This window comes from Syngnathus acus, chromosome 2, assembly GCF_901709675.1.
Source record: "Syngnathus acus chromosome 2, fSynAcu1.2, whole genome shotgun sequence".
Lineage (NCBI taxonomy): Eukaryota > Metazoa > Chordata > Actinopteri > Syngnathiformes > Syngnathidae > Syngnathus > Syngnathus acus.
Genome location: NC_051088.1, coordinates 25,138,131 through 25,165,611, shown reverse-complemented (window position 1 = coordinate 25,165,611; position 27,481 = coordinate 25,138,131). Strand labels below are relative to the sequence as shown.

The following is a 27,481-nucleotide window of genomic DNA, read 5'->3' as shown; positions in this document are numbered from 1 at the left end:
TAAATAAATAAATAAAAGTCAATAATAATAAAAATCTCCTTTCATGTTTAGACTATAAAAGCATTTGTTGAAGAACCCTCAATTGTGTTTCCAAAAACACATCCATTGACGACTTTGAAGTGGAGTTGTTTTCCATATCAATCAATCCACCAGCCAGGCAGCCGGGCAGGCAGGCCCCTGCTCGTGTGCCCGGTGGGCTCGCCGCGCTCTACATTCCGACACAACGGGGACTCTGGCGAATGTGTGTCAGTGAGCCACGGCTTTGTGAGCTCAGCGTGTGCGTGTGCGCAAACGGCAACCAAATGCCATCGGACCCGGAGGTCTTATTCCTCTTTCCCCAACACCCCGCAGATGGTCCTCAGAAGCGCTCCTCCCTCCTGTTTTTTTTTTTTTACGATAAAGCGTATTGTGTGCGTGTGTGTGTGTGTGTGTGTGTACTGCCCCTTTGAAGCCAAGCAAGCGAGCGAGCGAGAGTGTGTGTGAGTGAGGGGAAACAAAGAGAAAACCACAAGAAGAATCCGTGGCCATTCATCATTGCTGTAGTGGAGGGGAATTGGTCGCATACTAAGTTTCCCTGTCTGCAGCCGTCGAGTAGCTAGCAGATGCTTTCTGGATGAACTTCTTGACGTGACAAAAAGTCTAGTACAGAGTGCCTAGCTAGCTCCTGGACAGTCTGCAGTACGTTCAAATTCTGCTTCCAGAGTCGTACATCAGCAAGTTCCTGATTGTCTTCAAGATTCTCCTAAAGAAGCACTTTGTTCGACTCGGTTGTGAATTTCGTCATGATGAAGGTTTTTGATGTTCGACAGAATTTTGTAGTGATGGTCAAGTAGGCTCTGGTGTTCTTTTATTATTATTATGCCTGGGATTCTAATGAAAGTCACACATTGTTTTCTCCATGTTTTGTTTTCGATTTGACTAAGAGGCTTTCTGCACTGCGCTATAAATAAATCCACCCTGTCGCCTGCTGCAGGCGGGAACGCCGCCAGAAGCCCACCTGCTGCCGCGTCATTGGCTGCTGAGTTCTGGAAGCGTGAACGAGGCGGAGCCAAAGAAGGAGGAGGTGTGGAATTAGGTGTGCGGAGGAGAAGCAGCAGGAGTCAGGATGCAAAGGAAAGGCCAAGAGACAATGAAGGTAATGGAAATGTTCTTTTGAAGCCTCTCGCCTTCTAGCGCAAGTGCGATATTTTGGAGGTGAAAGTGCGGTGAGAGAAATTGATGAGACGTTAACTCCTCGGTCGACCGGTACCACCCAACACGTTCAACCAAAGCCGTCCGCCAGTCATCCTCCGCCAACGAGGATTTAGGCCAACACGTGATGTAATACATGACATGCTGAATCCGACACATGACACCAAAGGCTTGGTCATCCTTTGCTAAATTGAAAGTACACGACCCAACATGTTCACATACCATACGACAAGCAATCTCATCCTCCAGGGAACAGAAAAGAGTTGGACAGGCCGGGGATACGAGACACGACGCGACGTGGACGCCATGATGCAATGTGGTAGACTATCATCTGTCAAGCAGGAAGTAGTCTGACCCAATGATGATGGTGCCAAAATAGGCATGCTGGTGCCAACTTGATGGGATGATGGCTAAACAGGCATGTTTTGAGCAACGTGACGAAATGGGCATGATTCTACCGACATTGCTGCTGGCTTACAAATTGAACCGACCCAGAAAGTTGAGTCAATTTGAACTGACTTTGGATTGTTTTACAAAAAAAACAACTCACTTAACTCACTGTAAAAAAAAATACAACTTTCAGATTTCTTTTCAACCTCTCCATTTTTACGGGTGTACTAAAATGGAAGGATGTTACCACAATGACTATTTCCACATTATGGTACCATCTTGACGAAACGGGTATGATTGCAACGACATAACTAAATAGGCATGGTCACCATGAGCAAATGGTGTCACCACCATGATGACATAGATCTGACTCAATAGGCCTGATGAGATCAATGTGACTAAAAGGGCATGACTGGACCAACATGACTAAATAGGTAGGATGGTACTAACGTGACTAAATGGAGATAATGGCATGTCAGATGTTACCAATATGAATAAAAAGGGCTTGAGTGTAACAATGACGCGCACACACACACAACTTCTGCTTTGTGGGGTTGTTTAAAGCCCGCAAAATACTGCAGAGCACAAAACACGCACACACAGAGTTCTCCCCACGCTGCAGTAAAAGTGGTCATCGTGTATCTGGGATCTGACGTAACAATCCTCCATCATCCACCCACAATCCTCTGTACACGCACACACACACACAGACACACACACAAGCTTGTGCACGCGCATTCTCAGCTAGTTTATAGCGAAGCATCATTAGCATTTTGCCGCATCATTCCAGGCAGGTAGACGGAAAGCAAAGTCAACTGAACGGACATGGTTAAAGAGATGGCACCAAAATGATTCAAAGGGCACATTGGTGTCACCACGACGAAATAAGCATGATGTGACTAACTAAACGGGGCACAAGGCTACCACCATGACGAGCATGATGGATGTGTCACAGTATTTCTGTCAGCTTGCGCATTGAAGCGGAAATGTTAAAACGATGACAAGGTAAATAAAAGGTGACAAAAATGGGGACACGATGGAAGGTGGTGCTAAGCGGCTGCTGGCGGTCTCGAGCTCGGTCGAGACGTTGCGGCGGAGGATTTAAGTGTCGTGTTGCAGCAAAACATTCAAGTCGAGCTGTCAGTCAAACAGAGCTAACATGTCACTCATATTTACTGGCCATCTTTATTTATCTATTTATTTATCGAAGCTTGTTACAAAAGAGAGACGGAGATGATTTAAATGTAAAAGTCGAAAACACATTTTTATTCTCTGACTTGGCAAGTTCCAGTGTTTTACTGAGTTGACCAATTGGAAACGGTCATTTCTATACGTCAGCTTTTTGTTTTATATGACGTAGAGCATTTCGGATGCAGCTCTACAAATAGACTTAAGTAAAGATGAAAAATCATTTCAGTGTCTAACAAATCTCATGTACATGTTTTCATAGACACTAAAGACAATCTTATCGTACGTGTTTTCCAAAACATCACAGAAACGAGATTCAATATGATTTCAAAGTGTATTTTGGCTAATCATGCCTGATTCTAGACCAAATCCCCAAAAAGCGTCAGCTGGGATCGGGGTTGATGGCGGTTGCTAGGCAACAGGCTGGCTGCTGACTCAATGGCTTTAGCGGCGCTTCCCAAACAGGCAGGCGGTGTGACTCAGCGCGTCTTCATGAACGCCCACCATCGCCGTCCTCCACCTTTCTCGAATAGCCAACTTCATCAAAGCAGATCCATAAAGACAGAATCACACGCTAACTCTTCTTAGTGATGTGAGACTGACTGCTCTTCAGCACCTGGACCAGCTCCAAAAAGTCTCATCTAACGTTAGCCAACGATACCTGCTCCTAAATTGTCCAAACGTGAAAACCACCATGAAGTTGCAACGCCAACTTGAAAGTTCCATTTAGCGAGCATCAAAGAGTGAACTCTTGCTTGTTAACACTTTGGCTATAAAAGTGGACGGACTCTCTGTGTTTACCTTGGACTACGAACAGTACTGAACTATTTTAAAAGGCTAAATTGAAGACAGACAAGGAAGTAAAAACAATAGCATTAGCAAGGAGAAGCCTATAAGGTCAAAAATATGTTACAATGAAGTATTAAATACTTATTCACATTTGCGTTATAATTCACGTATATATGTGTGACTACTTATTTAACCGATTCCCAATTGTCCACACAGGTGGAGTATACATGGTCTGCAATAATGTTATCTTTTCGATCCGCTGATTAGTTTTGCGTCTTAGTATGTGGTAAGTAGTAAATATTATCTAATGATGCTACAATGTAGTAAAGGTAAACAAGCTAGCTCCTGGCTTGATTCGAAGGACCCGTGGCTAAAACCAAACTGTGGCAAGATTGTGACTTTCTGGTCCTGAATATGACAGACACCTCTGTTGGATAGCTAGGGTGTTCCCTGATATATATATATTTTTTTCCTTTTCTAAATCGGTGATCTGTTTCAAAATCTTGAGCGCATAACTTTTCATCATATTACTATGCATATGTACAGTATACATGGCAATTTATTTGGTAATAATTATGAATTAAGAGTCAGGTTCAGCAACAGGTTGAATTTTCTTTTGATATCATAGCTAAAAATGACATACTTGCATAATATAACACGCATATAATACTTGCAAGCTTATTTCTAACTGAAGTCAAAAAATTGTGCTGGAAAACAATTTTGAAATTAGGGTTAAAATACATTTCGAGACACATTAAAACATCTCCAATTAAAATGTACTGTTGAATGAGGCTTTGTAAAGCGCTTTGAATGCCTTATGTACTTTGAAATGTGCTTCCTACTATTTGTGCACTCCATTTACCATTTGGATCAATTTGCATTTTTCTTTTGATGTTCTTTCAAACGTTTTTTGGGGAAAAGTCAAATGAATTTTTAATTTTAGTCAAGGTAGTGCTTTGGTCATCAATAAAAACGATGATATGCATATGCAGAATATTTCTGCTGCACGTTGGCACTACGGAACACACAACCAAGAGACGTTTGACCCAAACAGCAGCAGTGATTGAGCAAGAAGGTCGAGGCATTCATAAAAAAAGAGGGAGGGAGTGAGGGCGGGCGAGAGAGAGAGAGAGAGAGAGATGGGGTGAGACAGGTAAATCGCTCAAACGCACCATGCGCTGTGCACGCGCACCAAACCTCAGGTTCATAAGCGGTCAAGTGTGACACGCACGCACGCACGCACGCCCAACTGCCAGCCCGCTCGCCCGCCCGCGCATCACAGTACGCCATCGCAGAGCTGAAAACGCGCAGTCAGCCATCGATTGCGCGCGCACCACGCACGCACGCACGCACGCACTCATTGTCGTGACAGCATCTCTGCATGCGGTGTTGGCGATGGGCTTACCAGTAAAGAAGCTTGTTGTGCGGAATGGCGGGCGTTTTATCGGACGCGCAGTTGATGCACCACATTGTGGTTTGTGTGCATGTGCGTAGCTCATCCACGCCAATGCAACGCCGAGCGGGAGCGCGCCAACCCACGAGAGGAGGGAGGGAGGGAGGGAGGGAGGGAGGGGCGGAGAGAGACACAGGGGGCGGGAGATGCGCGCCTTCCTCTCCTCTCCTCTGCTCTCCTCTGCTCTCCTCTCCTCTCCTCTCCTCTCCTCTCCGTCTCAAGATGTTTAATGGCATTCCCAGTTGAAGTTAACTGTCAAACTAATTACAAAGCAAAGGAAATGACATACTAATTGTGTATTTCAAAAAACAACTAAATGCATTTGCCTGTTAACAGACAACTTAAGTTAAATGCTAACAAACAATGTCAACACGTTTGAACACAAATAGGGCAGCAACACGCGTCGACAGACAATATAACAATAGCGACAAGCATGTTTTCTTTATCCTCTGCATAAATCGATTACTGCAGCTGAGTCACTTAGAGTAGTAGGCTTTGTTTGTCTGCATGACAGAATTATAGTGACCCCTGGTGGCCATTGTGCTTACCCCAGAAGGAGCCGCAATGAAAAATCATCATGCAATTTAATTATTTATATAAAGTAAAATAAAAATATGAATTGGTTGACAAATCTTCTTTGATTTAATTTAATTTCTCCCCAAATATTTTTTTTCTGACGGTATGACAACTTCTACACATAAATAAGAATTTTTGAATTTTATCCCCCCAAAGTACGTAGTTACTTGAAAAAAAAAAACTTAATTGACTTTTTAGATTAATTTTTAAATTAGTTTGATTCTTAAAAACAAACACTTGTCTGACTTTAAAAAGCCTACATGAATAAATCAAAGAGAACTATGACGTTTACCAAAATGACTTGCCTTTCTTCTAAAAACAAATCAGATTTTGCAAAAATCCCCAAAACAACCATCTCTTTGATCACACACACACACACACACACACACACACACACACACACACACACACACACACACACACACACACACACACACACACACACACACACACACACACACACACACACACACACACACACAGCCTGACAGCAGGAAGCCTGTATCGCCATGGCAACACTTCACTTGACTCCTGCGACCAAGTCTCCTCCCTTCTGTCCCTCCCCAGCACGTTGCACGGCAACCGTCGCCAAGCAACATCCATCCTTACCGCCCTCTCTCTCTCTCTCTCTCTCTCTCTCTCTGTCACGCCCTCTCTCCATCTCTCTCTGTCACGCCCTCTCTTTTCACATCCCTCTCTCGCTCCCTCTTTCTGTCAAATAGTTCAAGTTGATTTTTGTTAGTGATAGATTTGAGAGAAGAAAAGAGGAGAGGAGTGAGAGTGTGACAGTCAAGTGGGGAAAGCGGGAGGGAGAGGTGTGACAGAAAGAAACACGTGGCAGAGGAGGCTGGAGAGGAAGGATGGAGGAAGAAGAAGGAAAGGAAAGGGGAGGAATGGAAGCAATAGAGCGCGAAAAAAACCTGAATGCTCTTGAACGCAACTCGAGTCAGCATCTTGAGTCTCTTGATGTGACCCTGAACGAGAGTGACAAGATGAGTAGGAATGATTAGTGTGTGTGTGTGTGTGTGTGTGTGCGCGTGTGTGTGTGAATACGTCTCCGTTTGCCAGTGATGTTTTTAAAACTTGGCCTGTATATTTGAATATTGGTTTGACCTTCAGACTTTTGGCACAGGCTGGGCGGAGTCTTGATCGATAGCCGATTTTCCATTGTCGACCCTCACGAACATCATGACTGACTGTGCTATAGCCGCTGTCCCCTTTAGCTTTTTAAATGTCATTTTGTCCATTTTGTGTTGTTCTCCACGTGTCATTAAAACACAGTCTATAATCAGAGTGCTCCAGCACATGATACACAGTCCTACAAGTGTTTTACAAGCACTTTAAGTGACACAGCAATATTCGCCCTTTTTCACAGAGGATAAAGAATATACTCCTGAGTATATGATCTGTGTGTGTGTGTTGCTCCACCGTTTGTATTGAAATATCCCTTGCTGAATGTTAATAATGCCACAACACTGCTATTTGTTAGCCCTTTTATGTTTGTCAGCGTTAAAATATGCGTTAGAGTTTGCTAAGTCGTGTGGTTGTTTTAAATGCACAATGTGTAATTCTTGCTATTTATAGAGGTGGTCGCCTGTGATTGGCTAAGCAGGCGAACCAGATGATTTTACTTTGCCATGAGAAGACAAATCTACAATGCTTATTATTAATTTAACACCGTTATTATTTTAAACTTAAAATCATTCCTTATTGCTTAGATTGTGCCACAGATGACATCTTCTTTGCAATCATATCTTACTAAAAAGCTTTCGTAGCGTGCCCTGAATGAGGATGTTGTAAACGAGAAAGAAAATCCGAGGTCGAAGCTGACAAAGGTTTGTTCGAAAAGCAGAATACAACATATAGATCTTAAATCTATCTGTGAATCCAAGAAAAAATAAAAAGTGCTAAACAGCGAGCAGAGAAGCAGAGGCAGCAAGCTCAGCTGAGATGTGCTCAGTCAGCATTTTAGACCACAAATCAATCAATTCCTGTGCATTTTATTTCGCGCAGCCACAGTATCGTTTCCTCCCTATAAACCCGATGAGTTAACTACTGAAACCGTGCATAATGTATGATTATACTCTTACCATAAAGTATTTATAAAGATACGGGTTTGACTCCATGCTCCTCCAACATTAGACCAACGAAGCAAAAAAGAGTCTATCTTTGTCGAAAAGATGATTCTGATTGGGGTTTGATTTGGGAAAATCCCACACTGGGAAAGTGAAAAAAAGTACAAGCACTGGAATTCACCCAAAATGGAAAATAACAGAAACAAGCAATGGCCATGAAAAAAACACACACCTTCCATTTCACAGTAGTTAGCAATATTAGCCGCAGTAGCTTAAAAGTAAAAGTTATTCGCAGTAATATTTAAAGTGTTGCTTGACAGCTGATGAGCAGTATTAATGGAAGTTAGTCACAGGATAGCTAGTTGGCAAAAGGAAACAAATCCAGAACAATACGTCTCGTGTTCAGTTTGCTAAAATGCTAAAAATAGAAAAAACATGTCAGCCGCGTGCTACATGAATTATTGAGCGCGGTGCACTTGAGTGTCTTTACGCGTCGCTTCACTTCGGCAACCTCATTTTATCCTTCTTTATGGTGACACGAAGCTAAACGCAGCAGTAGCACTGCTAAATATTGTTTGTCTGTTAGCAGTGCACAGGGATGAGGATATGCTAAATCAGCAAGCAAAATCATAAAATCCGAATCAAAAGTTAGCTGTGCTATCATGTAACAACAACAGCCCTAAGAATAGTATTTGAACCCGCTTAGCGACAGGAAGAAAGTTAGCATACAGCATCCGGGTGAAGCAGCAGCAAAGCGACATTTCCATTCAGTCGCAAAGTTAGCGTTAGACCGTTGTTAGTGTTAGCAGAAAAGTTAGCATTTGTTGAAACAAAACTTGCAAACTAAATGATATAGGTGAATAGATGGCACGTTTTAATTTTTGTTTTTCAAAATAAACACTTCCATGATTTAAATAAACCTAATCATATGAAGAGGATATGCACCAACACCTTGGATTATGCTCTCATTTAACAACAGTTTGGAAACCAAATCATGAAATACAAATAAAAAGGAAGCCACACTGTGAATAGCAGTAGCAAATGTAGCATTCCACATCACGCACACGCACGCGCGCACACACACACACACACACACACACACATAGAACACACGCTACATACACACGTATGAACCCAGCCTTGCATCTCCCTACACACACATACACAGTTATACATGCTCACACATGCACATTCATAAGAGCACATCCATCTACACACTCACACGCATAAACAGGTACAAGGCTATACTATACACACATACACATTGGTAAGTACACACTAACTCACACGCAATACACACCCAACCTGCACATTCAAGCACACGCATGCTCTGACCTGACCTGCATGTGCACACACACAGAAACACACATATGGTGCAATGTCAGACCCAGTAGGAAAGAATAACACACACACACACACACACACACACACACACACACACACACACACACACACACACACACACGATCACATGCACATGGATGCTGAGCAATGTCTTACCTCTAGACAATGAAGACGCCTTCCAACCTCTCACACGTACACACACACGCACACACTCACACAATTAAGCACGGACACACACCTGTATTTGTGTCTCCTCCTCTTCCTCTCCCTTTGCCCTTCTCTCTCCCTCTCCTCCCTCGCTTTGTCTCTCGCTGGGCCACACCCCCGACTCGTATGCTCTCCCTCCTCACTCACTCTCTCTCTCTCTTCCTGTTCCTTCCAGTTTGTCGCCGCGTCCTCCTCCTCTCCTTCCTTGCTCCCTTCCTTCATCTCCTCTGACACGCCCTCCCTAAAGCCCCCCTGCCTCCCCTGAAGCTCCCATACGCATGCTTCCGTTGCTGACAGCCAACCACGTGTCTGCTTTTCAATTTCTCACTCTCCAGTGCACACTCAAACACACACGCACACACTTTTTTTTTTCCATCCACCCATTCCTTGTGAACACCACTTGGGAGTTTTCAGCAAAATTGGGCCTACTCTGTGCACTTCTGACCCCACCGCTAGATGGCGGCAGTTTGCTTCACAACATCCAATCACCATTGACTTCCATCAGTTAGTTCCCTTGCAATGGAAGAAAACGATCCCTCCGTTGGTGGCGGTAAGGCGCCAACTACCAATTGAGCCTACATAATAAGAAGCGCTCGTGTTTGCAGGTAGAGCCCCACCTCGATTGAATGGATTCATGACAGCCAATTAAAGGGCTGCCCTAAAAACACCATTACGACCGAAAAATGTCCGTTTTTGGGTGGGTGGATTGTGTCGATGAGGGCTTGACTTAAAAACAACTGGATACAAAAATAGAATGTTGGACATGTTGTGAAAAGAAATCTGGGTGTTTGGGGGTCAGATTAATTGCATTTCCATTCATTCCAATGGGGAAAAATGACTTGAGTTATGAAACAAATTGAACTCACGCACCACTGCATAGGATCCCTGAAATGGCCCCACCACCCCGATGAGGACGTGTCCTACCTGTGCAAAGGGGACCAAGATCCAGAGGAACGAAGACAAAATGAAGGGCAAAGCTCGCAGACTCCTGAAATGCAAAACATCCCAAGAATCCCCGCTCGGACGTTTGGCTCAGTCTAGATTGCGCATTCCTAAATGTTCATCATAAAGGCGCAACGGGTAGAGAGAGCATTGTGCCGGGATCTCATGTCAGAGTCTACTGGATTGCGACGCAAAGATACCCTCACTAGACAAGAAACTGTGGAGGGGGAGGGAATATGTAAATCAGCCCCAATTTTCTGTCACTTTCGGACATTGACAAGGGCTTGCTCACAGGCATGTTTTGTGAAATAGGGAGAGAAAAAAAGGTCGTTCCCAAATAATAGAGCAAAAAAGTGAGTTAGTCAAAGGACAAAAAGTCATATTTTTTGTAATCGTTCAAAAAACAAAATCTGTATTTTCCTACAGAATGATTCTGTGCTATAATTGTCACAACTCATTAGTATGGTAAAATAACAATTTTCTCATCGGCAGAAGCATCTCTCATTTGATGAAATGATTATTATTCATAAGAATAAATCATAATAAATCAATCAAGTAATATTCTTCGCAAAAGTCAAGTTCTTCATAGAAAAGTCACTCTCAATAGAATTTTTGGGAGAAGAAAAGCAGTATGTTCTTTGAAAATAGCGATTTCTAAAAACAGACTGCACAAAAAGGCGAAGTCATTTGGAGAGATCATAATCAGTATTTTTCCGATTTATTTTAGAATCTTGTGGTAATTGGTTATTCTTATCTTTTTCGCAAAAGTCACAATTTTGGATGATTTGTTTTGGGGAGCCATCAGAATTCGCTCTCTAAGACCGTGAACATGGCTCGCTCAATGTCGCTGTTTTGGCTAGCAACAAACTTTGACTAGAGGCCGAGATCGGGCCACTATTCCTGTTCTAAAGTCCAGGTGCTACTTCCTGCTGTCTGTCGTACGTCCCGTTCCAAGTGGCACAAACTCCTTTTCTTGGTTCTTCCAGGTCATAAAATCCAGGGGGTACTTCCTGTTCCAAGTCCAGCTGGTACTTCCACATCCTGGTATTACTTTCCCTGACAAGTTGTACTTCCTTTGCCAGATGCAGGTGTTACTTCCCGTTTTAGGTGTTCAAATCCAGTTGCTTCTTCTGGCTCTTGCGGGTCATTTCTCTTCCTGGTATTCTCCAGCTGCTCTTTCCTGTTTCTGGTAGTATTTGATGTCTGGGGTGGCCCATTCTAATCCTTCTCTCTGTACTTCCTGCTCATGGCGGACATATTCCTGCTTTGAAGTGAACGTGGTGTGGCTTGGTTCTCTCTGCAGACTGTCCCTTTTCCTCTCCCTTCGGTCACTCACCAAACTCGCTAAGTCTTTAATCCAATTATCCATCGCCGCGCCTCCTTCCAGTCGACTTACTTAGATTGCGATTGAATAAAGGCGGTACTTCCTGTTCCAGGTGCTACAACTTGTTCCAGGCTGTATGTATGTCGTACTTCCTTTTTCAAGCGCTACATCCTCATCGAGGTTGTACTACCTGGTTCAGGTGTTACTTGGAACTTGAACATCTGGATTTCCAAATGGAGGTGGCGCCTCATTTTCCAAACAGTACTTTCTAGTCAAGGTGCTACTTCTTAATCCAGGAGCTATTTCCAAGTCGTACTTCCTGCGCAAGTGTTCCATTCCCAATGGTTTGGATTTGAAAGTGATTCAAGACTAAAGGCATCAGTCATTTCCTTATAACTTTAATCCGAGCCTCCACCATCGTCCTCATTGTCTTAATCCTCATTAGACACAAACAATATTCAGTGACATTCTGCATGATTTCATTACATCATAGTTCTTGTGAACTGCTTTTAAAAGAATATAATATACTGTATTATAGCATCCAAGGTCACGTTCGCGTCAAATCATTCACAAAAAAACCCATAACTATTTACATATGATCAGGACACGCAGAAAATCTGAAAAAGGAATAACATGGCTGTTTCTGTAGGTGTATATTACTGCAGCAACAGCAGGTACAGTGACGCCGTCTGTTGCCATAGTAACAGTCGCCCTAGATCATGTTAAGTCAAATAATAATCATCACATTAATCATAATCAACAGTAAAAAATGAAACACTTCAAAGTTTTTTTTCAATGTTTTGTTGGGTTCGGGTTGTTTAATGGTCATTGAACAAATATCCTTTTATCCTGGATGAAGTTAGTGCCATTTTCCTCCTTTCACACTCCATCATCTCCCCTCTGGAAGCAACAGCGTGCTTACCAAGGTTACGTTATCATATTTGTTTCCTCACAGTGACACTTTGAGCGGACAAGTGCATTTTCTTCTTCATCTCCCTCATTGACTTCATGTTTACAAATGCCATGTTAGTCCCTCGCTCAGTTCCTACAGGATCCTCCATAATTGGTGCATCTGAGCCATAATCTGAAATGATACTGCATGCTACAATCAGTTTGATGTCCATAACAATGTCACCATCAATCTGTCTGTCTGTCTGGTAACAGCGACAATTGGGGTGGGAGAAGAGTGTTAAACATCCCGGCTTTCAAACAGCTCTTGTTTTGCCTTTTAGACTGTATCGAAAGTGAAATACTTCACCTTTAAATACTCAATTGTATGCAGGGTACCTTTCACACAGAACCTAGCGAGGCTGGATATTGCCACAATGTTCGACGCTTACACACGACACATTGGGAGCAGACTGTGACAATATGAAAGGGGCTGGCTGTAATCAATCATTCATGCCCAATGTGCACTTTTGAAATATGCTAGAAGTTGTCCATGGCTTTATGTGTCTTAAAAGACAGCATGTTAGCATCGAAATCAGCATGTTTCATCAAATGTATGATATCATGATCAATCAATGATCAATAATGATGATCCTTGAGTGTTTTATTTTTACTATCATTGTCAAGCTAGCTACCTCGCTAGCGTGTGTTAGCACCTGTCAGTCTTGCTGGCCACAAACAACAAAGACCCAGTTTGGTGAGCTAGCAAAAACGTTAGCGTGAGAACTTACAAAGGCATTATTGCAGTCAACATTGGAGTCAATTTGTTGTTTTGGCTTCAGCTCACTTGCTAACGAGGCATTCGCTCACTGAAACGGTCTTTTCGGCAACATGCACCCGACAAGAAATCGCACGAGAAATATTTCGCTGTATTAGCAAGGAGTGCAACCTTTCCTAAAACTTTCATTCAAAATATACTGTGGGGATTTATCGGATCTTCAGGGGCATGCTAACGGCTAGCCAAGTAATGCTAATAGAAAGATTCCTTGCTGGAATACTCTACTATCTAAATGTACGTATTACTTATTATTTAAAGCTAATAATGATAATGCAACAATTATTTTGTTCAGTCATTACTCTGATTGTCACTATCTTATTCCTGGCAATGTTTATGCGACATCGTTTGATTTAAAATATCTAATAATTCAATATTTTCTCCTTACAAGAGTAAACACTAACATTATTGTGCTAGTTGCAGCATGTTGCCATTTGGCTGTAGTGCAATAAGAGTAGAAGTGTCACATTTTAGACAACATGATTAGAATGTCACGTTATCATATTCTTGTTATTTAGTTAGGACTAAACTCTAGCAACAAAACAGGGCAAAGGTCACGTAATCCAAAAGACTGCAAAGGTGCCATTTTGTTTTAGATTACATTGTGAAGAACATTTTTCGCTACAAAACTAAACTCACGTATGACAAAAACTTGAAATGTATGTTGTCGTTTTTTTGTTTGTCTGCAAAACATTGCGACTTGCATTGCGTTCGCTGCTGTGAAAGAATCACAAGCAAATTCTGACCAAAGAAGTTATTTGTGTCTCCTCAAAATATTCATTGTCTGAAACATTTTTCAATCGACACGAAAGCTCATCAATTGTGAGATGAAGCAACTGAAAATGTTAGTCGATTTCTCTAAATTTGTTTGTGAGATCTCAATTGTGACGTCACAATTTGGTTGGAAACATGATCGTGTCAAAGCCAAAAGTTAAGAAGAGCTGTGGAAGGAAGTCCACAAGCGCAATTGGGCAGTTTGGCGATGAAGTGCGAAATCCAAATGGTGCTTTTTATGTACGTCACCTTCCTTTTCAGACTCTTCGGCTAATAGTTGGCTTGGCGTTGTCACAACTCCCTGTCTTAATACCAATGAAATAATGTCAAAGAGCTTTTATTAAGACATCTGGGACCTTGGTGAACTTAAATTGCAGAAAACGATCACAGTATGCCTTCTTTAAGTTTTGATGTAAAACACCGTACTGTAGATTGGCGGCATGGCTGTCGAGCGCATTTCAAATTGACACGAAAAATTCAAGAGCTCAACAGATCATGTACAACATCATAATATGTTAACAGTATTACTGTTATCGATTGAGGTTTAGCGCATCAAATTAAATCACATTCCAATTTGTTGTTGTTGTTGATATGTTGTTGCGTTAGCATGTTAGCATTTACGCTTTGAATGGCAGCCTGATGGGCGCTGATGGACACATGCACATGCACACACAAGTACTACGTGAAATTAAGGGTGGGCAAACCTTTGCTCCGACAACACAATTTGTAGAATAGAGATTTATACATATACTGTATACATTTATATACATACGTATATACACATACTGTACCTATATACATGTACATAAATATATATACACATACAGTACACATATATATATATATATATATATATATATATATATACACATATATATATACATATATACACATATATTTCTATGTATGTATCATAGTTTATTTGGATATACTTTTTTTACATTTAACTTCTGACTGATTTGATATGAATGAATCCAAGCAATTATTAAATGAAATACAAAATGTTACTTATGTACAATTGCTTATTTTGCTTTTATTATTTACAATAAAACAACTAACCAATTATATAATTGATAATTTAATACATTTGAATGAACCAATTTTAGAAAAAAAAAATATGACTACATTAACGCAACAACTATTACAAAACATTTGATAAATGCTTGGTGGGCTGGATTAAAAAATGTAGGTCGTTGTGAGTCATACGTTGCCCATTTTTCCTTTAAACGCAGAAAAGCTAAATCAAGTAAGTTAAGTCAGTATCAGTATGGCCATTTCTTATGTTTTTACTTTTTGACTTAATGTTATTGTTAGTACCTCTACGAATAATCATTTCTTCAATTGGTATAAACATGTAACGAAGCATTGTGATCTATGATAGCGGCATCTCTCTCGAGCATCAACAATGATCAGGGAATTAGCATTTCACCAAACATTCTAAGGCCTCTGTCGTGTTTGTTTGATTTGATCCACCCTCACAAAGCTACTTTACTGTATGTCCCATTTATCATGGTTATTATCTTATGCCATATATCGCATCACATCCCACCAATACAGTAGATGGAAATATTTCTTACATGAAAATATGACCTGAACACGGTACCTGTACCTGTGCATGTGTGTGTGTGTGTGTGTGTGTGCATGCGCACGCGCGCACGTGTCGATCTATTAGGGTAAACATTTTTTACATGATTTTGATTGCACACTTTCATTGACATTCATTGCACACTTTGTTTAAATGCCTCGCTAGGTGCTGCTGTTTTGCTCAGCAACAGAGTTTGAATAGGCTTAGCAGTTAAAATAGGATGTTCACGGGGAAAATGAGGCTTTCTACATTTCTTTTTGGGGTTCCCAGAGGGGTGCAAGAGGCACCTCTTTGAGGGAGGTGTTTATTTGTCTTGAGCGACTGATGAATTAGTGGGGTGGTCTATTTGAGGGACAGCTACAACTGGAGGAAATACACTTGTTACATTTTGAAACGCCCAGTGATTTCTTTTTTTTTTCTTTCTTCTTCTTCAACCACACACGATCCATTTTCGTGGTCCAAACAAGCCACGGTTCAGCACTTTTGGCACATGTATTTGTCGTTTCCAAGGCTCCTTTTGCTAAGTGTGAAGACACAAGCACGCAGCTGCATTCCTCCGTTGTGATCTATGTGTGTGTGGATCGCTAAGAATCGATCGATGCGTGAAATTATTTTTGCGATATTACCATCATGGAGTGCACTGCGTGGTGGCCATCAGTAATGGTGCTCACGTTCAGTTATGCTAGGCTAAACTAAAATAAACTTGATCCAAGATCAATGCATTGAGAGAGATACTATGTTAGAATTCAGCAGATAAACGGATCCATTTTCCTCCATGTCAGAGGTCATTAACTACGGGTTGACCACAAAATGCTTTGAACAGAGAGTTCAAACCATCATGTGTACTGTGTTTAGACTCGTGTTGGCACATACAACGTCGTCTTGCAAGACAAAAGTTACACATGAAACGACCTCAATCTGAGCTTGGATGAAGGGAAGTTGCTAAGTGATTGTTTGGACCAACAAAATGTAAATTCTGGAATCTTGGGAAACACAAGACCACGTTTTCATGATTCACGTACACATGTTTGGCACAAATCGTTGATGTTGTTGTTGTTGTTGTTGTTATTGGCTAAGGAAGCAGCTAGAAGGAGAACCCTCGCTGCATTTGAGCCGAGCAGTGCTTGTTTGTTTTTGTCCGGTTAGCAAAGGAGCTAGTAGCAGTTCTGTATCCTTTGTCCTCCACACATTTTGGAGGGGCTAGCGCTTGTGTGCAAATTCGGTGTACGAGAGAGCCGTTGGATTGCTGCTAGCTTGCCTTTAGCTCGCAGCGGCGCTGCGGGTATCCAGCGGGTGGACCGACGCCGCAACACCACTGAGAAAGCGTCCCGTCTGGAAAATGCTGTTCTTCCGCGGGAAAACTGCTCATGGCTTTGATGAGAAGACGCTGAGCAGCCGTTATTGTCTTCTCAGCCAGGGAAGCTCCATTTTCCCACCTCAGCTTCTATATTTAGAATTCGTGATGGGGTTAACGCCATCCTCCATCAGTTAAGTTGGGCGGTGTCGGGCGAGGGGGGCGGCAAGAGTCGTACAGGGGCTGGCGTTGAGGGCTGATGGTCGCCCCTGGTTACCTAGAGGAGGGGCTACTGCACTCGGAGGCGGGACAACAGAACTGATGGGCGATGTCATCATCTTCCTCCTCTCTGAGAGACAAACGGACGGACGGACAGAAAGAAAGACAGACGGCAGGAGAGAAGCAAGGAGGAAAAGTGAAAGGAAAAAAAGCAGGGAAAGAAACAAAATGAAAGATAAAGGAAGAAAGAGCGAAAACAAATAAAGACAAAAGATGTAACAAAAAGAGAGGAAAGAACGAAAGAAAGAAAGAAAGAAAGAAAGAAAGAAAGAAAGAAAGAAAGAAAGAAAGAAAGAAAGAAAAGGGATGGAAAGTCAATACAACAAATGAAATAGAGTAAGAGAAGGAGATGGGGGAAAAAAATAAACCGAAATAAACACAAAAGTGGAAGGAAAGGGCAAAAGGAGAGAATTGAAAGAAAGAGAAAGCAAAAGTAAAGGGAAAAAAAATGATAGAAAGAGGAACAGAAAGCGAAAAAAAGTAAGACAGAAGAAAAAAAATGATTAGAGAGCAAGCATGAAAGAAAGCAGGAAAGAAAGAGGGAAAGAAAAGGCAATGTCAGTGAGGACACATGAAGGAGACGAGGACGTTAAGTGTGGGTCATGGGCAGGTTCATGGGTGGATGGATTTGTGGGGAGTCATCTTAGAAAAACAAAGTGTGATTTGTTTGTGGCAAACGTTGATCAATATTTCTATCCCGTTCTCACGTTGATTTATTGATCTTTTATGAGGAAATGTCAAGTACGATCAATCTGGCTGGCCAACAGGATGCTAAATGCTAAAGCTAAACTTAGGAAGTAAGTCCATCTAATGATTCATCAGCTTTGGGTCGGCAGATGACCGACCACAAGCTGATATATTAGGTTTAGCCTTTTTAGCATGTGCATGGTGGCTACAGGATTAGCTTGATGCTGAACTCATCAATTTAGGTGCTGCTGTTTTGGTTAGCAACAGAACTACTTTTGGAATGTCAGTGTTTGAAAAATACTGATGACTATTTCGTTCCCTCCTGACCCAAATAGAAAGTCCTCTGACTAAGAAGCACTGATTTTATTTATCCATGCAAAAAAATCCCAATCACTGTTTTAACTATTTTTAAGTACAGAATACAAGTATTTAAGTATAATTTTAAATATATTATTCTTATCCATGCAAAAAATTCCTAATCACTGTTTTAATTATTTTTAAGTATAGAATACAAGTATTTAAGTATAATTTTAAATAGATTATTCTAACGTGTTTTTTAATTAGACAGATGCATCCAGAATAATACAAACAAATGTTTTATTTTAGCAATGGCATGGCTTAAATTACACTAAGTATACTGAAATAAAAAATTGTATACACTTTTTTTTTTTAATGATATACAATAAAAAGAGATAAATAAAGACAAATGGAATAAAAACAAGTGCATTTGAATTCCGTCATGATGGGACTCTTTCTAGAAATGTAACTGCTCAATGGAGCAGGTCATCCTTAGGTAACCCAGGTAACCCTAACCCCCTTCTAGACTAAAACGCTCAATGACCGCACCCCCCCAACTGTCTGTGTTTTACGTGTATCTGTACTGGGAAGGGCTGGGCGGTGGTGGTCGGAGGGGAGGGAGGAAGGGAGGGAGGGTTAGGGTTTGAAGGAGGGCGGGTGACTGTGGCCCTTACCTTGCCTGCTCGTGGTGCTTGTTGGCGGGGGGCAGGGCGCAGGGAGGCTTGGGCAGGCGGAGGCGTGCGGGGCAGCAGTACTGATGGTAGGAGGCGTGGCTGTTAGGAGGGAGGCTGGACGAGTAGAGAGAGGAGGAGGAGGAGGCGGAGGAGGAAGGAGTGGTGATGCTGGACGGACGACAAGAGGAGGCGGGGGCGCTAGAGAGACAGGAAGTGAGAAAGGAAGAGAGAGAAAGAGAGAGAGCGAGCCAGAGGAGAGAAGAGAAGAGAAGGGAAGGGAAAATAAAGTCAAGAGAGGAACAAACACAGAAAGGTAGACGACAACAACGACAACACACAGGCACACAAACAAACACCATTAGCACGGTCAGAGCTTAGCACAGCTATATTGCAATCATTAGTCATGTTAAAAGCATAAAGCACACCTACGTCAACATTAGCTTAGCGCACAATCAACAGCACAAGCGTAGCCATCGGCGGGCGGGCGGGCGCACAGTCTTGACCCTATGCTAGCCATTAGTGCTGCGCGTATGAGAGAACAAGCAGGCAGCTCATGGTTAGCGCACAGCCCATCTGTTAGTACTAGTACTGTAATTAGCCGTTAGCATCACAGAGGTACAGTGAGAGGGAGGATGATGCACATACAATACATACGTACATAGATTGTTTGCTAGAAGTGGAGGACTAAAGTCGAGTCAGAATGAAGTTGTCCATTTTCCGGCTTGGGACTCGTTCGGTTAAAAGTTAGGAAAGACCCCTCCTGACTTTGACTTGGTTGTCATGAAGGCTCCTCAATTTGTGTTTGAAATATTTTTGGTGTCGTGCACGCTAATCCTGGCTAGCAAGTGCAGAGGCCGCCTCAATCAACCAATAGTTACGTTTAAATCAGGTTTGCGTGCGAGCTCTCCGCCTGCTCCTTCCTGATTGGTTGTCCCCTCACTCAGCTAACCAATCGGTGCGGAGAAGCGGCCTGATCACCAGCTGGAGTTTAAAAAAAGACTGTTCACGATGCTGGCGGGCCGGCTGGTTGTGTTGTCGTGCGTGTTGTCTCGTGTGTGTGTGTGTGTGCGTGACCCTTGCAATAATTCATTAACTCTTTCACCTCATTCGTGTGTTGGGTTTCCTCCAAATAGGCTTTCAACAAAGACACAATGCAGCTCCTTCTGTTTACTGTTTCACCATACCAAGAGATTGTGTTCATTTTTTGGTTTGACATTGGCCATTGGCAACTTTGTGCAAATGTCTTGATTTTCCCAAACGGCCGGTCTGTGTCAGGGCCGGTCGGACCGCAGATGACGAGTAGAAGGAGTAGGACATGGAAGAGGGAATATGATTGGGTGAAAAAAAAAATAGAGAGGGAAGAGAAGGAGAAGGAAAAATAAAACGAAGGAGGAAAGAGACATAGAAGAGGAGAAGGAAAAGAAAAAAGGAGAGAAGGAAAAAGTGTGGAGAAAAGGAGGCATGAGCAGGCTAAGATGATGAACCCAACGACTGATTGACAGCACAAAGAATCAGAAGAGGAACTGCAGTTGCAGAAAAGGAGGCCAGTCGCGTTTGTCACGGGCAACCGTGGAAAATCAAGAAACATGTTGTCACGGTAACAAGGCCTCAATTGCTCCTGTTTGACTTTGCTAATGCCTCTAAAGTCATACAAAACTCAACAACACAAAAAATGACTTTTAAACGACATCGTCTGTGACGTCTCATGCGGCTCGCCAGAAGAGACTCGCTTCCTAAAGTCACGCAGTAATCATGCCCAGCACGCTTCTGTTAATAGGAAATCACACGCACACACGCACGCACACACACACAGACACACACACACACACACACTCTCACACACCAGGGTGCCATCTTGTGGCTCGCCTCGGACAGGTAATTCATCACATCGCTATTCATATTGGCTAACCTAGTTTCCACGGCAGCAAACGCACAAACAAGTCGCACAGATGCAAACAACAACACACAAAGTGAAAACATCATGAACGGCATCACTCATTTTTTACCTGAAAGACCCGAAATACAGAAAGGATTTAGTTTGTTTCGTATGGAAAAATGTATGACTTTGCTGACCCACAATTTTAGAAAGGCTGATTTATAAAATTGGATCTATAAATAGACCTGCCTGCTTAAAGACACGTCCACCTCAAGGTCACAGGGGTGTGTGAGGATGTTAACAAATGACTTGCAATGCCACGGATGGCCACTAGAAAGCTTCCCCCAGAAGCCCCATTGACGCTCGCTCGCTCGCTTGCCAAGAAGAAGAGCTCGCTGGCGGGCCGGAGGCCATGTTCACGCTCACGCCGATCTGCATGAGCCTCCTGAACAGTTTCCATGACAACCCCCTCCCATCAGCACCAGCCGCCTTTGTGTCTCATTTGAATGCAGCCTAATAGAAGACACACTGTGTGCGTGTTTGTGGAGGTGGCCCGCGTGCGGAGAGATGTGTACTTGTGTTGTATTTAGAAGGAAGATGCAAACAAGAGCGCAGGAAAAGAGCCACCGCACACCCCCACTAAGGCTTAGCAATTGTGAGATTGCGGGGACATTTCACGGAAAATGGACTTTTTAGTTTTGGATACAAATAGCTGTGTCTGCCCACCAACTGCGAAATAAATTTTGCGAGTGCCGATGTGCCCATGCGCCACAAAAATGCTTTCATTGTCTCGGGTGCTCACTTGTTTGCCCACGCAGACCTTGGCTTGCGCGAGTTGAGGAAAGCAGCTGGGCCATGCAAAAACTCAAATGCCCAGCCAGGCAGAAGTTGCCAACAAAAGACTCGCCAGTGACCCAACATCATCCTAATAATCATAATCGTAATAATAAACCTGTTGTGCTAGCTAGAGGGAAAAAAAATCAAAAATGGACTTGCATCTCTGATTAAAGAAACCATTTTTGAAAAATTATTACTTGGTATTAGACTGCCCTTGTTTGTTCAATTTGATGTCTGGTACAACTAAAGGTCAATTTGTTTGGACAAAAATAATGATGACAACAAAAATAGGTCATACGGGATTCGCTAGACATTTTGCACCGTTTTCTTGATCATCTAAAATCACTTCGTCTTTTTAGGCACTCTATTTGGTTTTATTTATATTCTGTTTGTTAGTCACACGGCAAACCTTGAGTGATACCAGGATTTAAAATGAAACAATTGAAGGTGGTTTATTCTCTTTTCCAACTGTAAAGAAACGGTCTGAACACATATCGGTTGCTTAAAAGTTATAACCTCGCAAAAGTCAGCTCATCTCGATTATTTCCCACTATGTATGAAGCTAGTAGACTTCAAGCTAGTAGACTTGAAGGTCCATTTGTTAAGTTTGGGTCAACTTCAATTGGAAGCTGGGAGAAAGAGCTGAAAGCCTCTTTTCTGAACAATTGTTTACTGCTGCTCGTTGTGAGCGTGCTGTGATTGGCCGCACTTCAGCTATTGCATTACACATGGGCCACTGGGCTCTCATGTGCGCACATGAAAGTTCAAGCAAATACACAGCACGTGACCTCAAGAAAAAAAAGAGGACCGGAAGCTTGACGGCAAACAGGAGCTTTCTTCGTGTTCGCCGCAGAGGAGGATGACAAAGAAGTCATCTGAATGAGTCACGGCCGCTTTTCAGCCGCCAGCCACGCTTGTCGGCCGGCATTAGCAAGCGCCGCTCAGCGCACGCTTAGCGCTTAGCGCACGCTTAGCGCTTAGCGCACGCTTAGCGCACGTTGACCAGCACAGGTTGTCCGCAGTTGCCTAGCAACAGCAAGCGCCGCAACCGGTGCTTCGTGTCAGACGCTACGAGAGAGGAGGCGCCGGTGATTCGCACGGGACAACGTTTACTTGCTGGTAGGGTGCTCGGAAAGATCGTGTTGCCAGGCAACTCAGCTAGCGGTGACGACTGCACTCGGACATGCGGCATCGTGTCCGACAGTCATCTATAGTTCCGTGATTTGCGCTTTTTGGAATTGTTCGCAAACATTCCGAGATGTGGCTAAAGCCTAGCATAAGTGTCAAAGTACCGAAACAGGCGTCAAAGATGTACGTTGAAGTGTTAGCGACAGCTTTCGAGACTGTAATGACGTTTTCATTCATACAACAAGTGTGTTCAACCAAACAGGCCGATCGATACTTTACACAAAATTGCAGCATACGTATATACCTTTTGGTGGTGATACACGCTAAGCCTGAACATTTGAGTTGGAGGAAGGAAACATCACAAACATGCAGATGGCGGCCATGGAGCACTGGAGTTTGACATCTGTCTTTTCGAATTTTAGCGGCGTCAGGCACAGTGATCTCCCGTCATTTCACTCGTTGACTGCAAAGTGGTCCATCTCAGCAAGTTCTTTTCCTATTCTTGGCACTACCAAAGGTGTCTTTCACTCTCTGCTGAGATTTGACACAACCAATAGATGCGCTCTAACAAAATGCCATCATTGTAACCCTGCCAAGAGCAAGCAAATCTCTGAAGAATTTAGTTGGAGTTCTGTAAAGAGTGACAAAATTCAATCTTTGTAGAATGTCAAGATGAGACTAGGCTGCGCTAAAAAAATCTTGTGAGGCCGAGGTATCTTTTTTCAAGATTTGTTCATAGGGGTGAATGCGAGTGTCAATGCTGGTTGATCTACCCGACCATTGACCTGCAACCAGTCCAGGGTAGGGTAGGGTCCAGTTCAACCACAACCCCAATGAGGATAAGTGCTTTTGGGGAAAACAACAAAAACATGAAATGGCTAGATGGAAAACTAGAGTCATGAAATGTGCTGTAACTCTTGTTCCCTTGTTGTATTTTGTGGAAAGCACGTCATCATTCTTACACCGGTGACTTGTTTTGAGTTGTGCAAAAAAAAACAACAACATTTTTTGAACTCATCTTTTGGAAAAGTGAAGCGGTAACTTACGCTTTGTGGTGGTGCAGCGTGTGGGCGTGGTGGTTGTTGGCGGCGTTACTCTTGTGAAGGCGCTCCAGGCGCTCCTTCTCCTTCTCCACAAAATTGGTGTTGGTTCCAGTGCTGGTAGACGCCGTCCGGCTCAGGCGGCTGTGCCCCCGAGGCTGCTCCCGTGGGGGAATGGGAGGAGGCGGCGGGGGCGGAGCCGGTGCGGGGACCTGCGAGCCGGAGCCCGAGGCAGCGACGTGGACCGTCGACGTGCTGTTGTAGTGGTGGTGCTGGTGGTTGTGGCTGGCATTCAGTGGGATGGAGGTGGGAGCCTTGGTGTGGGGGTGGTGGTGATGGTGGTGGTGGTGGTGGTTCTTGGTGGGAACGGAGGAGAAGAGAGTGGGAGGCGGTGGCGGAGGAGGAGGAGGAAGACGAGGCTCCGGAGGAGGTGCGGCCGGAGGCGGTGCGGCCGGCTGGCGGTCCAAGCGTAGGTCTTTGTTCTCTTGGCTGAGGCGGTCTAGCTGGACCTCCAGTTCGTCAATGCGCCGCCTCTGCGTTTCCAGAAGCTTCTGCTGGCTTTCGATGATGTTGTTGAGTTCCAGGAGGTACTCCACTGCCCGATTCGGACTTTCCGGGCTGCCTTGGCCCGGGCCTTGATTAGCATCCATAGCTAACAGCCAACTTGATGTCAAATAAAGACTTAACCTACAAGCCTACCAACGAGGAAGGTTAAAAAAACATTGAGAAAAAAACAAAACAACTACACGACTAGCAGCTAACTGAGCCCCGCCCTCCCCCCCACTGGCAGCAAGTGGGGGGGAGAGAACTGGTTCTTCTTCAAGGTCTGATACGAAGATCAAGATGGATCCGGCACTCTCTGGCGCTGGTCGCAAGGCTCGGCGGACTCGCGGAGCATTTCCACTTCAGTCAGGATTCTCCGGCGGCCTTCACAAACGCGACGGAGAAATACTTAAAAACCATGATGGGGGAGAAAGATCAAGCAGTGAAGAAGTTGACTCCTAGCCGAGGTCCATTCAACGAGTTACTTGTATCTGCTCTGTCAACACCAGCAGGAAGGTTTCCGAAGGGCCATCTTTCAACATGTCAAAATGACATGTCATTGTCCCAGTGTCCCATTCACGTGGTCAAAAGAAAACAACACAAAAGAAAAGAAAAACAAGACGGCCGCTTCCCGCATGGGGAACTCCTTCAGTTGGCAAGCAACCGCTGGGGAACGAGCCCATTCAATCCATCATCTCCTCACATGGACACACTTTTCTTATGTTGCTCTGCTGGGAAGCTGAAACCAGGAGAAAGCCGAGTTCACCAGGAGCACCTCATCCCAAAGTTGCTGCAGGTGGAAGGTCATCCGTCGTCGTGTCCGCGATTTCCTTCCGGATCCTTCTTGACACGCGTCCGTTCCATGAAAGACAAGTGAAGAACATGAAAAGATGAGGACTGTGGGAATCATCACAAACATCACAGTAGAGCTGCAGCGTGAGTGAGTTTGGGACCGAGCACATTTGCGACGGCAACGCAAGCTGGGCTCCGACTAGCGAGCTTCTCCAGTCCGGAGAACGAGTCAAGTCAACCGCTGGTGGTGGTGAGGGTTCACTTTCCAGTTTCCAAGGCAATGGTGTCCATGTGTTATTTGCGAAGATTTTATTTTGATGTTGGCCTTCTCACCGCGCTGGCGGCGTGTTATCGTCATGAATAGCGCGAACAATTTATGCACGGCAAATAATCGGCTACCTGAGGGAGGATAAAACCAAAAAAAGTCCCTCTTCTAATGACTCGAGGTTGTCGAATTACCAGAGGATTGTTTTTCTCAGCCTTTGCCATTTTTCTTGTCTGACCCATCACTGTCAATACAACAGATATGTTCGCCCAATTGCGAGTCATTTGGCGAGAGTGGTGTCAGGACAGCGCAGCGCAGCGCAGTGACGAAACCCACCTCACCTCGCAGGCAGGCAGGCGGGCAGGCAGGCAGGCAGGCAGGCAGGCAAGAAGGCAGGCAAGAAGGCAGGCAAGAAGGCAGGCAGGCAGGCAGGCAGGCAGGCAGGCACAAGCTGTCATCTGCTCCAGTCAACCTCAAACCTACTTGGTCAACCATTTTGCCATTTGGTAGCTCACGATTAGTAGTCCCCGAGGCAAGCCTACTTCCTCTTTACACACTTGTCTCCAGTCGGACAAGTGAGTGATATCTATTTTTTTGGTGGATGTTCTTTATTGGCGATCTTATCTCCGCGGACAGCGTGTTCTTCTCGACGTGCACGCGCGTGCGTGTAGGCGGATACACCACTTCTCACGCGGCCTCATTTACGCCTTCAGCACGCATGCACGCGCGCGCGGTCGTGTAGCAACAGCAAAATGTCGCATGCTCTAGTACACACGACACGGCAGTGAATCCGCGCGCGCTCACGCACGCACGCATCGGCGCATCGGTGAGGCACGCGGTCACGATGAGAAAGGACGCAAGAATGGGACAGCTTTGACGACAAACACGACGACGATGATGATGATGATGAGAATTAGGGCTGATGCTCACATGCCGCCGCCGCTTGCTTCCTGATGCTCTTCAAGTCTGCTCCGCTTCGTCACTCACTCACTCATCACCTTAATTCCTCTGCGCCGCTGCTGCAGTGCTGACAAAAAAAGCTTCCCTCTTCTTCCTCCTCCAGCGCGCTGATGAAGAGGAGGCAGAGAAAGAGGAGGAGGAGGAGGTGCTGACTCCAGACAGAATGCCAGCTGGGAAGTACACGAGGACGCACGCGCGCGCTCGCGAGGCTAAGGAGTGCGCGTTGCGCACGCGCGAACCTGTGATCGATATGATACACGCTGACGTAAATACGCCCTTCCACACAACTATCTGTCCGCGTGAAAACACGCTGATAGGTGGCGCTCCAAGTGAATTGCCTGACAATTGTTTTGGCCACTTAGAAACAATGTTCGTTGTTTTCTTCTTAAACATATAAGCAATTGTAACATAAAGCAGACTTTAAAAGTCATTAACAGTGTGCTTTGATATAGGGCAATCAAAAAGTACCTAAAAAGGATTCAATTCGAATGTATTGCACATGAAAATCAAATCATTTCCTACTCAAATGTTTTGGGTTTTCAAGATTAAATACAAATAATCAATAAATCCAGCTCAAAAGGAAATGAGCTCTACAACTCACCTGTATTCATTCATATACTCAAGCAGGCCCATGCATGTGCCACAAGCACTCATAATACGAACAGATTTCACTTCTCCCACATTCTCTTTAAAACTAATGCAAACAAATTTCTACACACCCACAAAAAATGGAAATATAAATGATTGAAAATGTTGACCTCCTCTATCCTAACAGGCCTTCAACATGCCAGTTAATCTATGGTGACTTGAATCAATTTCCGTCGCCAGGGTGGAAGTACGTGGTTGTCTCCTCACATCCCACTCGGGTAGTGTTATTGTGAATGTTTTATTGCATGGGTTCTGTCAAATCCTTTGTTATTGCTGCAGATGTTGTCGAAGCGCTAACATGCAAACATTGAAATGCTAACAGAGTATAACAAGATAGAAACAAATGTGCAAAGGCTGATGGATAAGGCTTTCATATCTTTAGCTCTGTATTGAGAAACTATTTCTGAAGAAAACTGCAGAAATGCTATGCCGTGACTATATGCTAATAAATAGCAAGATGGCAACCTGATGGAGTCTGTCTCAATACTTTTGACAGTATAATGCGCACACTGACTGCAGTTCTCTGGGATAACACATCTGCAGCCAACCGAGGCCACATGAATATAATAATAATAATTAATAATAATAATAGATTATTGG

The 27,481-nt window shown here is 43.8% G+C and overlaps 1 protein-coding gene and 1 long non-coding RNA gene across 3 annotated transcripts in view; one reads left to right on the top strand and one right to left on the bottom strand.

Annotated features, from left to right (window-relative positions):
* Positions 1-24,423, bottom strand: part of LOC119119685 (IQ motif and SEC7 domain-containing protein 2-like) — a 32,918-nt gene extending 8,495 nt beyond the window's left edge. The window contains exon 1 of the mRNA XM_037246189.1: positions 23,680-24,423. Coding sequence (XP_037102084.1) covers positions 23,680-24,323 — 644 coding nt within the window. The 5' untranslated portion in view covers positions 24,324-24,423. The remainder of the gene's footprint in view (positions 1-23,679) is intronic.
* On the top strand, positions 407-27,350 carry LOC119119779. Of its 2 annotated transcripts, XR_005097392.1 has the most exons (4): positions 407-434; positions 489-791; positions 974-1,135; positions 26,337-27,350. It is a non-coding gene; the product is annotated as an uncharacterized LOC119119779 (long non-coding RNA). The 2 variants fall into 2 exon arrangements; XR_005097391.1 differs by lacking the exon at positions 407-434 and having other exon boundaries at positions 444-791.
* The last annotated feature ends 131 nt before the right edge of the window (positions 27,351-27,481 follow it).